Consider the following 19411-nt stretch of genomic DNA (forward strand, 5'->3'; position numbering starts at 1 on the left):
TTTTCTGTTGGAAAGTCATTCACTTATTGGATTTTATTTTAAGGTAGACGGAAGACTTTATTTGTCTGGCTTACATAAAATATGCTCTTGCAGTGTTAAATAAATTTGCATTACTGCAGCTACTGCTGCCACTACTGCTAGTTTAGGTCATATAGAAGACATTATAAGAGAAGTGTACATGTGTATCCTTTGCAACTATTGTTTCTTGCACCTTTGGAATATGAAGCTGCAAATATTAAAATAGAGCTTAGAGACAGAAGTCATGATTCAATGTCTTACAGATATTGCAGCTCTAACAATGTTTTTTTTTTCAGCTCAGACAGATCACGTGAAATAGGGCAGCAAGTGCTGTTAAAAATCAAAAATCATAGCAAGACAAACTGTTTCTCATATCTTACTTCAAAGTCCACCGAGTAGATGTTTTTAAACAATGCATGTTTAAATACCAGAATAAATCTTGTCTCTGAAAATGTCAGGACTCATCAGTGTGGAACATCTCAGGTTGCATTTCCTTGACTGATTTTTTTGCCTGGACTGATTTTCTGCGCTCCGTACACAGACTCGTCACGCAGCAGTCTGGAAGTCAGATGTCTCGCTGTCCAACGAGACTGACCGATGTCTGGAATATTGCCTGGTTCATTGAATTTGATGACATCAAGCTGATCAGGGCTGGCAGAGGCGGGGAAGAAATGACAATGAGTTTGTGTTGAGTTTTTTTCAGGAGTCTTACTTGAAATATTTACATTATCATTTCTTTTTCTTTAAGACAAGAAAAGACAATGAAGGACTTTCAGTAAAACAATCAGTACCTAAATTTAGAGAAAAAAAATCAACAATGATGTACGAATATCTTTAAAAAACAATAAAAAAAATCTGTAAATGATCACATGAATGTTGTGGCAATTGTTAGGTTGTTTGTTTGATTGTGACAGTTGATTTCCATTAGAGACTGTGTGATATTGGCTGCTGTGATTAATCAGCTATTCTAGTGATCTCAACAACTCTCAGCCTGATTATGCTTAGCTGAAAGTAATTTCACTATTGATCCGTAAAGCTATTGCTCATTCCTCACAGATAACAAGCTGTGTTCATGTGTGTTTGTACGTTGTGTCGGACAGTATTTTTTCATAGATTTATTACTTGTTTGGTTCAATTCAATGCTGCTATCCCTCTGACATTTATGTGCAGTTCTTAAACAAACTGATGAAATCAATTAATGCCTTATGTGCTGTTTTATGCAGGTCCCTGGAAAGGAAGCTGCAGAGACCCCTACTGGCAAAGTCACGTACCCTTCCCAGCATTCCCCAGTCTCCAACGGTTTCAAGAGTCCACCATTCTGATCTCATTGGTGGGAGTCCTCCACGCAGGAAGAACTCCCCTTCTGTTACCAGCCACTCAAAGGCCTGCACTCTGCCACCTGCAGGTAAAAACAAAAAAAGGAGATTGGACCTAAACAGCATTTTTGTTTCCACTGGTTGGAGAAATGGTATATGAGAACTTTGTAGGCTATGTGGTTCTTTTCATCCCCATTCAGCTCTGATAGATGTGCTTAAAACATTTTCCCATGCCAACACAAGCGGCTAAGCTGAAGTGGTGCATGGTTTTAATGCTGTTTGTTTGTTTGCAAGATTGAGCAAAAACTATTTGTGGCCCTCTTGTTGATCCCCGAATAGCAATCCCTGACCTCTGAGACCCTAATGTGTCCGAATCTTGTAATAGTACAATATTGTAAAGGGCAATAGAGCTTAAACTACAATCTCCTTAGATGCTGCATGTCCAGCTCAACCCATTTCTTTCACCTTTTAAACTTCCACACTTGCTCACGTCTTGGGTATTTGCCTTACATGACTGAGTACACACAGCACCCCGTTGGTTCTGCAGCAGCGTGTACAAGAAAGATAAAGAATATCCTCTCCGTGCCTCTCTGGTCTCCTTTCTTGCTTCCTTGTCTGCTTGTAAATCAAACTGCGTTCCTTCACCTGAAAGGGAAAGCCGTCATGAAGAATACTGAAGTTGTAGCCCGCTGACAGAGACAGCTTTCATCTTGAGGACAAATGTAGTGTTGTTAAGGAAGAAAACATTTATAGGTGACATGAAAGGCGAGTCTGCAGTAGGGCTTGTATATATATATATATAGATCAGAAAGGAACTCTTCTGTTAAAAATCCACCCAAAACAGACCGTAGGCAAGAACATTTGTGGGATAAATTCATTTTAAATGACTGTTTATTCATAAAGAATTTAATATAAAAACTAATGATGGAATATATGAAAGATGTGCATTTGTGTATTGACTCAGTTTTTTTTTTACAGTGACCTATATAGAGTGTCTCATAATGCATTTTTAAATTCTCAGTGGATAGTTACACATCACTTGATTCTGCTGCTCGCAGCTCTGAAATGTTTTCAAAGTGGGTCATTTATGAAATAATCTGTCCTTAAACCCAAACAACCACTTAAGAGCTCCCAGCTGTAGAGTCACAGCCGGACACATCTAAGGTGACACGTGCCTCCTCTTGTCACATTCATTGACAGGCAACCAGTAAAATATAAAGTCAACAGTGGTTTTTCTCTACTGATCGTTTTCACTCAATTTTACAACTTGATGATAAACTTTAAGAAACGTGGAAAAATGTTGTCTTATCAGCCCTATTTGTGATGTTTAATACAAGAGGAACAGGCACAGGAGCCTTCCACTTCCTGAAACAAGGCGCCGTCTTCTGTGTAGCAACTGGGAGAAAAGGAGTATGAAACTCCACAAAGGAGAAAAAAGGCACAGCCGACATTAGAGAGGGAGACCTTATTAAAATAAGGAAAAGTTTTCTTCTTGAAGCAAACCAAAGTCCCAGTGGATTGACAAAGTGCTACGGGAGGAAATAACTTGGAAATAAACTCAGAGAAGTTTTCACAAGAGAATAAAACAACAGAGTTCACACTCAAACATGCAGACAAGGTTTTGAACAGGTATTGCGCTAATATTAGCATTCTAACACAACTGTGTTAGTTGAAGCTGCATATTTTTGCAGTGATGCTGAGGGGATTAAATATGGATCGAAGATGCTACAGGCACGTATCATACGAAATAGTGTTTGAATAACATGCCCGTTAATGTCCTATGTTGGCACAACTGTTTTTTTTTTCTTTTATACTTGTCATTTTACAGCAAATAGTACAAGAAGATGCCCTTCCCTCTTGATCTTGAAGTGTGTATTAAATGTCATGCATAAAGCATTGGTCCTACATCAGATGCATAAGTAGTGCTTAATTTTCTCCTCTGTTTAGGTTATCAAACACTTTCCATTTCATTACAGCAAAAGCAAGTAGTACTTAGTTTTATATTACAGGCCATGTTTGAACTTTTAGCTTTTTACTTTTGTCTGGCAGTGCCAGAGGAGCTTTCAGTGATAAACATTAAGAAATAGAAGGAAAAAAAACACAGACAAAAGACTGAGAGTGCACTAGCTGCCTGAGACTTCCTACCCTTTTCCCCCTGGCCAAGTCTCACTTTACCTTTCTTTGGGTCATTAAGCGTCTTGTTTGAAGGATGACAGTGTTATTTCATCAATAAACCCACTTTGTTAGAGAGGCATCAGACCCAACCCTCAATGCTCCTGTCCAATAAATCCCTCCTCTTACTATGTCTAATGATCCTTGACTTGACGGCCCTGTCTGTGGTCGACTGATTTAGACCAAGTGCTTCCATTTTAAGTCCCTTTACATCTCCACTGTCTATGTTTGTCTATGTTGTTTCTCCTTTGCCTGGGTGCTGCTCTAAGATGCAAATATCAAATTAGAGGATTCAGTCTCACGTGGCTCCTTGTTGCCTAGCAACTACTGTCATCGACCATGATGCTGCCTCACCGTCTTCCTCTCTTTATCCTTCCAGAAGTAAGAAGACAACTTTTTTTTTTTCATGGTTTAATATGCAAGCGACACTTCATTCACAGTTTTAAGCAGCATATTGTATTAGTGAGAAATACACCTTATAGTTTCTCACCAGGAGTTACTCACCTGTTATTTTATTGAGCTCAGCTTTGGAAGCCAGATGTATCTCAGCAGCTGTTCATTAATAATATTAAACACAATGAACTTTACAGAAAAGCTCTCATTACCAAAGGTATTACCTCCAATCTTTGATAATGATTATTATTACCAGACAGCTTAAAGTTTACATAAAAGAGACTTTATACATAAATATATATTTTTGTATATGCTAAATAAGAAAAAAAATATGCAGCCTGATGTCCAATTCATCAATTTAATTCACTTATACAAGACAACGGCGTAGGCTGTGATGTTTTAATGCTTCTTAAATGGTTTGCCCTGCTACAGAAATAGTGTGTGATCAGCATCAGATATTTGTGTGCTTACATGTTTGTTTAGGATTATTAAAAAAACTGCTGGTTTCCTGAAATGTAATGCACAAATTGAATTTGAGGGAAAAAAAGAACCCGTTCAACTTTATCATGGACCCAGATTGATTTAAGTTCTCTCTTTCATTGATTTTGAACATAATTGTGAGTCCCCTGTCAGTCTTCATTATGCTCTTAAAAACAAAACAAACTTTTGTGGCTTAGAATGGCTTTGGGAGGACTACACTGCAAATGAATGAAATCTATGAATATGCTGATCTGATTTTGCCCGTATGTCTGCCCACCGGCAGACGATTCTGCCTGCTTCGTCCAGTTCTCATACAAGGGTAATTCAGATGTTTCTCAAGAAGTGGAAGCTAAATTGTTCAAGGTCACATAAAATTGGATGTGTCAAAAATGTAATGATTTCACTTTCTCTATCAATTTTAACAGCTGAGTGAGCTAAGTGAGACAGGAGCCCCACTTTCTTTCTTGGTGGACAGACATGCCTGTTAGTACTTGTGTTTACAGCCTCATAAATGATTGGAAAAGCATCAGACCTTGTAACCAGTTTAATGAAACAATAAATAAATAAAGACATTTGTGATGCAGCTGTCTGAAACACTTAAAACTACAAACCCATGTTGTCTTTTTTAAATAAACTAAATCCACTACTGCAGTTTAACATGTTTGGGTAAAACATGAAGTCTTAAAGAATATGATTCTTGGCTATTGCAGCCATAACCAAATAAAGTCATTCGTTCTACTGGCCTCTTGCCATACCTTGTGCTAATTTTCTCATTGCATTGGTTCCATACAACAGATGGAAATTACTTGCAGAACCCCAACCAGCAAGTGGCTGGGATTGGTTCCTGGAACCTTCAGTTTGGACCATATATGCTGTCTGATCTTGCCTTTCTGGAACTGTAAATGATTCACTGCAGTTTTAAAAATCCTCACCAATACCCTAAAAGTCATACACTTATTTGATGTGGTCTTTGGCTGTTTTGACTGAAGATTTGATGGAAACATTTAAGGAGTTTTCAGGAGGGAGTAGAAACAACTTTATAGGTCACATTTGAACTGACAGAAATTCAAATAACATGACTCAGCAGTGGTTCTTGGTCTGATCTGGCAACCAAATACAAGCAGCTGACCATCCATCAATGACCCAGCCATTGCCAGAAATGACAAAGAGTTTTCTCTGTGTTCTTCTTATGGATGCCCACTGCAGTGTGTGTGTGTGTTTTATTTTTGTTTTTCCTCAGCTTCTTCTTCTTTTTAATTACGTTTTGTTACCTGCAGCACAATTTGTAACCTAATTTAGTCATTTTTAAGCAGTCAATGGAAACAGCTCTGATTTACATTTCCTGTTTTTAGCTGCTTCAGATTTACTTTACCAGTGGATGGAAATCCAGCTTGTTAACTCTCAAACTATGTCAGCAGCAAACAAAGAGCACCAAAAAACATTATTTCAATGAGCTGTCAGACACTTCATGCAACTGTAAAATGGAAGAGCCAATGAATTTCTTATTATTTATAGCAATGTGAGCACAACAGAAAAGTCCCTATATATGTGTATGTCCACAATACACTTATGTTAAACACAGTTGTTTGCTATGCCTGTCATCGAGTGTACATTTAAAATGATAACTGAGAAAACGTAAAGAGCTCTACATTTTCTTTTTTCTTTTTTCAGCTTCATTTACATTTAGCAGAGCACCCTGTGACAGGAGGGTGGCAGCAGCCGCTTCTTCCATTTGAATCTACAGACATGAGCCATGCATCTTAGCTGAATTTGAAGCATTTTGACAAGTGCTAAAAAGACAATGCAGATGAACTTGGCTGCTGCACACTGTCATTAAAAATCAGTGGTTGAAACGACACTAGGCATGGCTGTAATAAGCAGATTGCCAACTCGAAAACACATAAAATAAGAAAAAGTCAAATAAAAACAGCTGGCTTGGCCAGACAAATGCAGAAAGCTTTTCAGGAGTTTGTTTTGATTTTCTTTTTCTACATATTGTATTTACTCCCTTCTCTTAGAATATTGACAGCTTTTTTTTTAGAAGTAAAAATGATCTATTCATGTGCATGAAATAAATTAAATTTTCCCTTCATCCAAACAGAATAGTAAAATGTGTTTTGCAGAAAGTACAAAAATAAATAAATAAAATAAAATGCACCTCAAGCAGGCACAATAAGTCCTCATCAACTTTTCTTAATGTAGTGCCTTAAATGTGTTCTTTTTGTTTAACTTTTTTTCTATTGAGACATGACATTAAAACAGCCTGCTTATTAATTTCTCTGAAATGTGTAATAGCTTACACATCCCAGTGCCATGTGAAATGTTATTTCTTTATTAGGGGTTTAGGATGGCACGTAAAAAAAAAAAACAAACACACAAATAAACAAAAAAAACCCACAACTTTTTAGGTATTAACAGCATAATAATACATGGTAACAACTTGGCAAATACATAAGCCACTTCTTACGTATTATTTGATCCCTGTTAAGCACCATAATTAAATGTATTTGAACTATTCATTACCTTACCTAAGTTTTTTTTTTTTTTTTTTTTTTTATCTAATTTGTTTCCGTCCTTCTTAAAATGTATTTTATTGCAGGTGTTATCTTGATGGACGGAGTTGATGTAAGTTTCCAGTACATCAGGTTTTGTCAGATGAAGCCAGTGAGTACTTTTTGAGAGTTACTCGGGCAATGACAAGACATCTGACGAACATCAAATACAGCAGAAGTCGAATATGATTAGTGCAGCTGAGCTAAATTCTGACATCATGCATCCATTTACTGTGCAACTTAGAAAGCTCAGTCATTGTGTCGGTGCTGCTCTGTGCTCGTTGTTTTACATCAGCTGTAATTTATGTCCAGCATCTACAATCTTAATCAAGTTGTTAAGGAGGCGGACTAAGAATAATGCTGTGGATGTAATATGGTTGTAAAGTAATTCAGCTTAAAAGGAAGCTAAATTACATGCAAATTGAAATATTTTATGGAAGCAGTCACTGCAGGACAGTTTCCAATAATTGCTTTGTGTAATCTGTCTTGTGCTCATATATCTACATCAGTCTTTTTCCTTTTTTTTTCCTATTTTTTTCTTTTTTTTCCACAGGAGAGCTGTGGCGTTTGGAGGATGACATGGAGGGTGACGATGAGACCGAACAGGGTGGCTGCTCAGAAGTCCGACCTCGCTCCCAGTCACCCTTTTCCCACTTCCGGGCGAGAGCTGCATACCTTCGCAAGAGCATGTCAGCAGATGACCACCTGGACATGCGCTCAGACTACGGCTCAGGGAATGCAGTCGAGGGCAAGCCGAGCCGTGGCAATAAGGGAAAGCTGAAGAGAAAGTTTGTAAGTTTAATCCATTACTTCACGTTTTCACACAGTTCAAACACAGCAGCCCTGCTGGTATTTTCACCCTCTTCCTTCTTTTCTCACTAACTGAGAATCTACCATCATGCAGACATTCATGTGTTTGACACACACTGTATTTCCTGCTTATCTTTAATCTGCTTATCTTTTAATTTAATCTGTTCCTCTGTGGTTATCATTCTGTGACTCTAAGACACCATCAAATAACAATTTTCAAACTAAGAGATCAGAAAGAACAAAATATATAAAGCAACAAACTATTTCAAACTGCCTAGAACAGCAACTATTTCCCCCAGTTTGAGTCTTCTTGTATCATATCAGGTTATCAGGATGTAACATGATGGTAACAAGAGCAACACCGGCAAACAAAAAAGAGGGGAGAATATAATAAAAAGATTAAGAAATAATACATTTGATGCAGAATGAACACAAAACTTGGGCTAATTCAGTAAATCAAGTCTCTGATGAAAGTGTCCTGAATTGTATGAACATGGGGGTATTTTGTAAAAAAAAAAAGTTTTTTCAAGTATTTATTACAAACATGGAAACAAAATAAGGCACATATTCATTTGTCTCTTTGCCTATAGCTTCCATAAACAGATTGAAAAAAGGAAAAAATCAATTTGAAAGTAAAGGGAAAATGAAACAAAATCATAAGTTCTCAAAAAGGAGTAAGAAGAACCTGTTTATTGAATCCAACCCCTTTTCCACCATTATAAATAAAATGACTTGTTCCTTTTCCTTAATTGGCTTTAATGACATTGTGAAAAAAATGAAAAGAACAGCAAAACAGAAGGTAAAATAAATAAATAAACGAAAAGCAAATAAAAAAGAAAAAAATGTGTTTGTAGATAAAAAAGAAGTATTACCTGTACTACCTGTATTAACTATATTTAAAAAACCTAAACAGAGACTTTTTTTATAGTTGACAGATTCATCTGTGTTGATAGAGTACATATCAACACCAGGGAAAAGTTTAGTTTCTTTTTAATTAAATTTTAGAGGAAAACCCGGTACTTTTTAAATGAAGCGAATTCACTTTTTCAGAGGCTTTCACTCACTATGAAGACCCGCTGACTCGTCAGCTACAGTAACTGCTGCCTCCTGTACTTACAGAGCAGAATGCATCCACTCAGATACTGAGCTGAAGTAAATACAGTGCACAAACATAATATAAGCCTTAACTACATCAGCACACAGCTAATGATGTGTCCCTAAATGCTGATGATAGAAAACCTCAATCCTAATCACCAGCACTGAGAAGATGATGGGATCCATTTCTTAGGTATATTAACTTTCCAGATTGATTCACCGTCTTTGGTGCGCTGCTGGTCTGCAGTGTAAATGCTCAGCCATGTTGTTAACAGTTAAATGTAATCATGACGTGGCTGTTGGTAATAACAAAAACACCATATGAAGATGTTTGAAACTAGACAGAAAGCTCATGACAGTTATTGAAATTAATTTACATGATAATAGCACATACACTGTAAATCACCTTAATTATCCATAATTACTCAGGCTCATTTGGGAAGTTTAGAGACCTGCTTTAAATGAAGCCACTTTTTTTCATGAGCAATTGTCTGACAGAGACAAAGACAAAAAATTATGCCACTGTACAAGCTGATAAAGACTGAAATTTTAGAGTATATTAACACAAGACTATTGCTGCCTAGTTTCCATCTTATGAAACCACAGGACCTTGACCTCTTTCAGTTTATCTAATTGAGAAAGCATAATTGTCTTACTTGCTAATTAAAATTTTCTCATTGAGCATAGTAAATGTTAGTTTGAGTGTTGTGGGGGAAGCAGTGCGAGACATAGGCAGCAGGCTTGATGAAGGGACATTAAATATTGAAGACCCATATATTGTACCTTGCTCATTGGATTGGGTAACTGGAGCCCTCATTACCAGCCTCAACTTTGTAATTGATTCTCAAGTGTCAGAAGTGCAACAGGACACCAACAGAGGTGGGGGACAGTCTGCTGGGAGAACTTAAGGTGGACGTTGGATGGGTCCTGCCTGCACAGAAAAGAGGATATGACACGAATGGCTGGACCTCAAACGGAATTCATATGTCAAGAATCCAAAAGGACTTTTATCTGATATTCCTTCTCGTCTTTGAGCACGGGCCGTGAACTAAAGCCTACTGTCTGGAGTTGGAGTACTTTCTAGGTTTGATCAGAGACAAAAGTCAAACCTCCTCCTGAAGTTAAAAGAAAAAGTAGATGTTCTTTATAAAAACTTTTCATCACACTTCACGGTTTCACGTCTTGGCTTAAAATGGGAACAGCACTGGATCTGATGACCTGCAGCATGTGTTTCGGGGTGAGAGCTAATCCATTCTTGTCTTGTAACAGCCCACAGCATTAGATGCACCACCAAAGATGTCTCATAAATGCATAAATCCTGCTTTTTTATCACAGTCAAGCATTTAATTCACAGGTCTGCAGTCTTACTCAGTGTAATGCATCAGGTGGAAGCTTTTATTCAAACAGTCTTATTGTGCAACTCCACTGGGACAGCACTTCTGCTAGCCAGATGGAAAACAGACAGATATAAAAGCATATTAACAGACCATCAGAGAGACAGGTTATATAAGGCAGCAGTACTCACCAGCACCATATAAATTTTTTGTCACCCATGTCTCTTTTTAAAACTCAGAAGATGGTCAAAGGAATGTATTCTTTTTCACAGAAGGGATGTCTTTTATGTTATTAATAATTCATTCATGCTGTCTACCGTCTCTGGGTCTCTGTCAGTTAGTTTTCCCCTTTTTCCTTTATCCTTTCTCTTGTACAAAAAGCCAAGCAGCAGCAACAGTGTTGGTGAGTTTGTTATGGATGGATGAAGAGCACATTTACAACAGTGAGTTGTTGTTGAACACAGGGAAACATCTGCAGGCTCACACCAACATCAGTTGTGCTGTACTGTTTACTGTTTTCCTGTGGAGGTTTATGGTGGCAGCAGAGCAACACTGACCCAATATCAGGGCAGCAGGATAGAGTGATCCATGTTGAGCTAAAATCAAGAACTGTGTGATGCTATATTGTAGAAGAAAGATATAAATAGAGGAGGTTTAAGAAGCTAGTTCCTAAGCTTATTTCAGTGCTCTGCATTTTTCTGACTATAAGATTTTGGGGCAAAGTAAAACATGGACAAAAGATTGTAATCCTTCTAGTAAAATAGAACAGAAAATAGCAGACCAGGTCACTGTGGGCTGGGAAGATGATAAAAGGAAATGCCATCCGTTCATTCATGTTCTTGCTGCCTGTCTGAGGTCGGGTTGTGGGGGCAGCTGCATTAAGGAAGCCCAGACTTCCCTCTCCCTGGCCACTTCCAGGTCAGCTGGGAGATGTAGTCCCTCTGGCACATCTTGGATCTTCCTCAGGGTCTTTTCCCAAACAGACGTGCCCAGAACTCCTCAACGTCGAGGCGTCCAGGAGGCTTCCTAACAAGATGCCAAGGTCACCTCTTCTGGTTCGTCTTGATATGGAAGAGCACACCTCCATAAAAGTTATGAACAGAATCAGTGACAAAGGGCAGCCATGGTGGAGTCCAGCCCTCACTGGAAAAGACCCTAAAAAGAGTGAAGTCTATACAAGATTCGACTACCTGACGGACCCTCCTCTCCAGGACACCTGAATAGACTTAGGATAGGGAGGCTGAGGAGTGTGATCCCCCTGTAGTTGGAGCACACACTCTGGTGCCCCTTCTTGAAGAGGGTGACCACCACCCCGGACTGGCATCCTGTCCCACCACCTGAGCCAACTCACCACCTGGTGGTGATCAGTTGACATGCTCTGCCCCTTTCTTTCCGAGTGTCCAAGACATCCGGCTGCAAGTCTGATGATACGACTACAGAGTTGACTAGCGAACTGCGGCCTTGAATGCCCTGGTGCCAAGTGCACATGTGGACACTCTTATGCCTGAACATGGCGTTTATTATGGATAATCAGTGACGAGCACAGAAGTCCAATAACAAAACACCGCTTGTATTCAGATGACAGAGGGTCAATTTCTCCCAGTCAGGCCTCTCCAGGTCTCACTGTCATTGCCCACATGAACATTGAAGTCCCCGGAAGGAGTGTTTTCCAACACAAGCACAAACAGTCAGTACCTGTCGCACCTCCCAAAGATGGTGGGGGGCTACCGTCTCATCCACCAGGGTAAACCACAATGTACACGCACCAAATTGTGGGGCAATGAGTATGCCAACACCTCCTCGGCCCCTCCAGAATGGAAGAGGGTCCAACCCTTCTTGAGGAGTCTGATTCCAGAGCCCAAGCTGTACGTTGAGGTGAGTCCAACTATATCTAGCTGGAACTGCACAACCTCGTGCACCAGCTCAGGCTCCTTCCCAGCCAGAGAGGTGACGTTCCACGTCCCTGGAGCTAGCTTCTGCAGCCGAAAATTGGACCGCCAGGGTCCCCACCTTTGGCCACTGCCGAAATGCAAGTGTAAAAGTAATACTATTGATGCAAATGAGGCTAGAGAGAAATGACCTTAAAGCTCTGTGCTTCTGACTCATTTTGGATGGCACACTGACTTTCATTATATACATTCCTGGAGCCGTTGTTGTCCTACAGGGCTGCAAAACTGTACTTCACAACTTATTTTCCCAGCCCGGGGGCATCACGTCACAGTTGCATTCTGTTTACTGTAACACTTCACATGCCAGCAACTCAATATCAACACAGTTTTTTAAACGAGCACCATGGCTGATTCATCAAAGAAACATAAGAGGATGTTATTGAAGGAAGCAAAGAAAAGAAAATGAGAAAGTGACAGAGACAAAACATAACTTAGCCTTCATAAGGGGATGTCAAAATGTAAAAAATTAACACAAAATTAAACACATTAAAGTGTGACATGGTCCCATAATGACGAATCCATGGAATTCAGCAAATCAAGGTCAATTACTTTCATTGATTGAATATTCTCTGTGATAATTAATGACCGATTAACTCAGTTCCCATTTATGTTCTATTAGCTGCTCTACCAGCTTTGTAAAGTGGACAGCAAATCAGAACCAAAGAGAAAAACAAAAGTGACTGAAAGCAAACGCCACATACACTTTCTTTCCACTTTAACCCTTTAAGACTAACAGGAGTGCCAGTGCTCCTCGTCAGTTTTAAAAAGCTAACTGACTGCTTAATTTAGTGGCGTCATAGACCTGCAACTCTTCGGGTTTCAATTTCTGCATTTCTACAGCTGAGAATCTATATTGCTCTCATCAGGAAGAGAAATGGTGTAAAGGTGGAAATTTAACAGCTGATTGAAGTCTGCACGTCTGAGTGCTAAATCTTTTGGAGTGGATTGCATGTGTGGCATTAGTTGCCATGGTGATATAGCCAAGTTAAAAGAGAGCCACCTTTGTGTCACTGAAAACTTGAAATTGCTTTTTATCACACCCCTAAGGTAATGTCTGGATGAGACTGCAAACATGTCATTTGTGAGCTTAAATTCTCAGTCCTTGTGTGTGGACATGACTTTTGTAAATATAAGTTAGATTAAAGATGATAATCTGAATGAACAGAGTGGAGCGAGTGATCAAAGTGCTCAAGTGTTGATTGTGTCTGCAGTCAAGCTCAGTACAGGGAGGAAAGGGGCAGTATGAGATTGAAAGAGGAGAGAGTGAACCTAGCTGTTTGTACGGCTGCCAAACTCTGCATTACGGTAAAAGTTAATTATCTACTCTAACAGCATCGTCGGTATCATCTCCTCTCCTGCAGTTTTCCCTTTTAACTCGTACACTTTGTTAGCTCCTCTCTTGATCAAGTGTTTCACATCTTAGGTTGAGGATGCAATTTTCCTCCCTGTTCTATTTAAGGTAGAAGCAGCTTGTATCTTTTAAGAGTTGAAAAGCAGTCTGAATCAGACTGCACTTCAACTCTACAACAGGAAGCAGAAATTGTGTTATGCTTGTTAAAATAAAACCACAGCTTTGACTGTATCTATCAATTTGTGGTACAGCCAACATATAGTTTCTAGACAGATTCTTTAGCACCCCCTTATTAAGCATCCTGCAATATGTAGGTCCAGTTTGGCTCTGTTTACTCTCTGTCCAGCTGAAGTTCTGGACGAAACAGCGTTAATTTATTCCACATTCCATCACACCTGCTCCATCGATAGCATCGTGCTGGTTTTGTATCCGTAAACTGTAATGGATTTTGATAGCTACATAATTAAAGGTGTTTTTGTCTATGTTTTTGTTTTGTATTACTGCAGTCTTGTCTGTAATGATTGTTTATTCTGTACTGTAGTGCAATTTTCCGTAAAAGCTGACATTGAAGCAATATCTTATGGGGAAGGATGTATTTACATCTATCTTCTTGTTTGTGACAGCCGGAATTTGTTGTTTGACTGCGCCACTTGCTTTAATCCCGGTTTCATCTCATTCATCATGGCTCTCCGGAGTATTTGGCTGACATGACGTTACTGTCATGCATCTTGCAGCATCCTGATGATGAATGATTATTGAAGGGAGACTCTTTTTTTTTTATTAATCAGTGCATCCAGTGAAAATTTCAGGGAGCCTTTTCTCTGAATAATAGAAATAAACTCATACATCAGTGTTTTCACCAACCTTGATTTAATCTTTTGACATGCTGCAGATGGAATGTAAATAAATGTATTTGTGTGTCTGTGCATGTTTTATTTACACGTAAATTTGTCTGATGTGCAAATGCACTCAAAGCTTAACAGCGCTGAGCTCAGAGGCTGAGTAACCACATAATCAAAGTACAGACTGTATCATTTCTGTTGATTGGATGGCTGTAACTACATAATACGTTGTCCTTGCTTATTTACAGCGCTTCAGTCTGACACATCCTGTGATGACTCACAAAGTTTCTCTATTAAACCAAACAAGGGGGAGTCAATTTGCTCATAAAACATGAAATGCAGAAGTTATTTGTCTCAATTTCCTGATTCCCTGGAAACCCACAGGACACTCCACAAGAATCATCTCAAACAAATCATTTAGAGAGATACATACTCACACATGTAAGACTCCTCATACAGTACAGGCAGGAGACTCAGTGGTGTTTAGATTGTTCAATAAACCAGATTATATTCAGCATGTTGCTTTGGTCAAAAAGGCTCTGGGTTGTCTGGATTGGTTTAAAGGACATGTCACTGCTCCCCATGGTTAAGCTCTCTGTTTGGAATCATTTGTGCTTTAAGGAATCAGGCACAGAGCGTGATCACACATAATCATTCATAAACAAAACTGAATGCTCATGAAAAGAAGAGACAGAGAACATCTTGCAGTAAAGTACAGACATCAGATAGTGAAAAAGGCATCGGGGAGCCTTACATGAAGAGCCTAGAAGTGATACTGTACCGTTAGCTCTGACATCTGTCTGCTGTTTGTGTTTCTGATGGTAAATATTCACCCGAAAAAGGGTCTGGTTTATTGAACAAAATGGCATTTACCCATATTTAATAATTTTAAATCCAAAATTGTTGAATATGCACAATGTGTGTGTATGTGTGTGTGTTTTTTTTTTTTTTTTTTTTTAATTTTCTTTTTATTTTACTATCTTAGGCGTTAAGCAGAGAAAGAAAAGCATCTTTACAGTTTAAAACAAAATATTAGTCTGCTTGTTTCAACAAGTTTGTTGCAACAGACACAATGTCTTTTGGATTTAACGTGTTGTTTTCCAATAAATCACAGAGATTTTTACTTGTTTTCCTTGCTAAGTCACCATCTGATGTTTCTAGATGGCACATAAAGCTCATGCACATCAAAGCTGATTACATACAGCGACTTTATTCTGCTTGTTTGTTGCCCAGATTTTAATTTAATTTTTATCTGTGCACTGACAATAAAGGCATTCATTCATTCAAGTCAGACAGTATTTCTGTTTCAGCAGCTGGTTGAAGTTTTTTCTTGTATTTAATGAATCAAGTATGTATAATTCAGGAAAAGTAATCACACACACACACAGTCTCCACTAACACAAAACAGACTCAGAAAAAATAAGCATCTCATTTTCCTGTTGTTCCCAGAATGCAAGTCCAATATTTATTGTCCTCGTATGGTCCAGCAGCCTCTTACAAAATTGGTTCTGTGTCTGCAACAGCTAGATATATGACTCTCTTCACCACCCACCCATTTCTATTGCTTTTGCTCTATTAGGATGCTGGACAGATAGAAGTAAGTCAGCGTTAACTATTTGTCAGTGGGATGTGTACAGTATCATACGGGAGCGTCAGTATGACCAGTATCAAACTCACCAATACACTGAATTGGGTGTTTTTAATCTGATCTATTGGATCACTGACAAAAGGTATCTCAAATATCCAATTCCACCCTTTTTTTTTTCTTTTCTCCCCCTGGTCTTCATATTTAGCATATTTACTTTTTAGAGTCATCTGAGAAAATAAGGCTTTCTTAGTTGTCCTTCTATATGATATGAGGTATATTTTGATGTGTTTGCATAATATGCCTTATATCAGTTTGCATTGTACCACTCTGCTGGCATTCAGTGCTGTGTTGATGCTGAAATGATCAATTATGCAACCCTAGTCTACCCTGAATTAGTCCAAGATGCGACATCCAGCGTTATAAACTGCAGCTTTGAAGGACTGTAGATAATGTTTTGGACAATACTATCATGCATGAGATATATTTAGTATTATTCCCTTTATACTGTTTTATGGATACTTATAGACAAAAGAAGGGAAACACAGACGAGGACCTCAACTGGACAGCCACTTGTTTTTCTGATTGCAATCATTATAAGGTGAAGTGATGTTTCATGTTGCTATCTCAGTATGATACCAGCAAAGGGTCTCTAGCTGGGAGGTCCTGTTGAGCATCATAATGAAAATGTCCCTATTTTTTGTACAGAAAAATCACTTTTACATCACAAGTACACACTTGAACACATTGTCTGAAAGATCAAGGATGACATGTTGAACAGCTCACTGGTAGTAGTTTGAGAGCTCCAATATTCCCTTTAGCTGACTAACATCCAGTGGCCTCAATCGAAATAGGACAGAAGAGTGCAGCCTCAAGGCCTTTGCAGTATTAGCGCTGTAATTACTGGGGTAATTAGACTGATGTTTTGGCCCACATGCAGTCAGGGGAAGGAGTAGTGATGGGAACCTCTCCAGGTTGTTTTTCTTACTCTGATATCTTCTTACTTCCTGTCTCTGTTTCTCACACTGTTTTTTTAATTCATTCAGAAATTTTGTATTTCTGCCCATTTTGCATATGTCCATGCATTGGGTATATCATTGAGCATTTTACCTTCTTTGGAATTAAATTTGCCCTGTTTAACTTGGCTTATCACAGCTGAGTGTGTTGATAAACTAAACAGACTCCATAATATATTTTCCAATTTTTGCTTAGTTTGTATGTATCTGTATTAACTTGCCTTAGCTTTAGCTTTTTCTTTTTGTCTTCTTATTATTTACATATAATAACTATGTATAGAAATTCTGAAATACATCCAACTTGTGTATAACTGCGTATATTTGCATGTAAATCCAAAAATCTGCTTAGCAGCTTTGTTATGTCTTTGCTCTGTGGAATACTGATTTAGTTAAAAATCTAAATAAAGCTGCCTGGTTGTGTAAAAGACAAACTTATCCATTTTAGATTTATTTATTTACTTTTTTTTTTGTGAATTTCTTGGTCTTAAATACAAATTGCCAGTATGAAAAATAATATAGTTTTAAGGACTAAAACACAGGTTTTAAAACAGTAAAACACAATAGAATGTCTGTGTTAATAAAAATCTTTATCTGAGCACCTGCATGAAAATTTCACCCTTGCATGTTTTATGTCATCTCCACCAGAATCTCTACATTGCAGTTTTCTTTGCAGCCATGCCTTTTAATAGTTAAAAAATATTTAAACTAATACATCAAGATCCAGATGTGCAGTTTTGAGAGAACAGTAAGACAGCTTACTCACTGAAAGCAGCTCAAACTACAATCTGGGTTGTGGTTATACATTATGTGCTGCTGTTGTTCCTCTACAGACCACATGGTGGCAGCATTATGCCACACAACAGCAATCCTGCCTTCCAGACCCATCCAGCAATCATCTCAATGCTGTGCTCTGTGTTTATGACTGAACTGGTACCTGGGTGGTGCTTGAGGTTTCTCTCCGGTGACTCATTCGTCCTGGGATGACTAACAAACTAACACCGCAGCGGACAGTCATAACTACTATCGGAGCCAATGTTTGTCCGTGGACAGCTTACTACTTTTCATTATCTTTGGACACTTCTGTTTGTGAAGAGAGAAGCCAGGCATTTGGCTGCTTTATGAAAGTAAAACAGTAGTGTTTTTGTTTGTTCAGCATTCCTGTGCTGACAATCAGAACTGTGAGCTGGTGGCTCAAGTGATGGTTCATAAGCTTCTGTGCACGGCAGCCTCTAAACTTCCGTCTTTTTTTGTCACTTTCCCATGTAATGTAGATGTATGATGGATGGATAATGCTGTAAAAATGATTAATGACTATAAATAAGCAACTAAAACTGCACTAAAATTGAATTTTTTGGAGTGTCTCTTGATGTAAACTGATTTCAACACATAATTTTTCATTAACTGCATCATTGGCTACAGTTAATTTAAAATATCAAAGAAAGCACTAAGAGCTAGTTACAGTTCAGATTTCAAGTCAAGTTTGGAAAACCCTAATGGTCTGGCTTTGGGAAGGTGACTTTTTTTACACACACACTCTTTTACCTTTACACACAAAACACTTACAGACAGATAATTCATCACCATTTTCAGTCATCCCACTCACCCTTTTTGGCACATTTCTTTGGCAAACCGCTCTTGTTCCTTCTCTCTGTTTCTGAGAAACTTTGATGGGTAGGGGATGAGAACCACAATCTGGTTATTTTACATAAGAACAGAAGAAAACAAGAAAAAATGCCGCTCATTTGAATGTGCTTGCTCAGACCTCTCTTTGAAACACGTGGATGCACACATGCTCACCCAAAAACAGACCAAGAATGGCATGAGAATGCTTTGTGCAGCCGCTTCGGTTGCCGCTGGTAACCGGTGAAATGACGTTCATTAACTATGCAGATTCAGAGTCGCTCTTCTACTGATCTCTTTGTAGCTCTCTATCAGCTTCTTGCTTCCCTCTTTTTCTCCACTCCTCACATCTTTTCTTCCTCTTGTCAGGGCTGGGGTTTGCTTGTTATTAATATGGGAGCTCTTTCTGTGGATTACTGCTAAATCAGTAGTTCCCCAATGATTGTTTTTTCTCTCTTTTTTGTCTGGTTCCAAGATGTCAGACTTTTTAACCACATATTTGGTGCAGTAGAATTATATTTTGTACTTAATAACTTCGAATTTTCTTGTGCTATTTTCTCTGGTTTCACTCTCTGAACAGATTGTACAGCCTTGATCAGCTTACTCAGAGACATGCGTGTGGAGGTACATGGCCATTCAAGATGCGCCTTGTCTTTCCTTCATCCTTAACCTACTGTAGCATTTCATTTCCCATGACTACAGGGCACCTCCTATAGTCCTGCAGTGTTACCTTGATATTGGATGATGTACATCTTCACCTTAGGCTCTACATTTAACATGGTTTGAATCCAGTTGACTCTTTGGTAGTCATCAGGTGAAATGGTTTGAAGTATTAAGCAATACTCCCGCACCTCACCACCTCTCAGTACTCCATCAAT

The 19411-nt window shown here is 38.6% G+C and overlaps 1 protein-coding gene across 1 annotated transcript in view; it reads left to right on the forward strand.

Moving 5' to 3' along the window:
* Positions 1-19411, forward strand: part of LOC121631943 (ankyrin repeat and fibronectin type-III domain-containing protein 1) — a 129091-nt gene that overhangs the window by 27556 nt on the left and 82124 nt on the right. Inside the window, exons 3-4 of the mRNA XM_041973046.1 lie at positions 1242-1423; positions 7485-7723. Of these exons, the coding sequence (XP_041828980.1) occupies positions 1242-1423; positions 7485-7723 (421 nt within the window). The remainder of the gene's footprint in view (positions 1-1241; positions 1424-7484; positions 7724-19411) is intronic.

Source organism: Melanotaenia boesemani, chromosome 21 (assembly GCF_017639745.1).
Source record: "Melanotaenia boesemani isolate fMelBoe1 chromosome 21, fMelBoe1.pri, whole genome shotgun sequence".
Taxonomy (NCBI): domain Eukaryota; kingdom Metazoa; phylum Chordata; class Actinopteri; order Atheriniformes; family Melanotaeniidae; genus Melanotaenia; species Melanotaenia boesemani.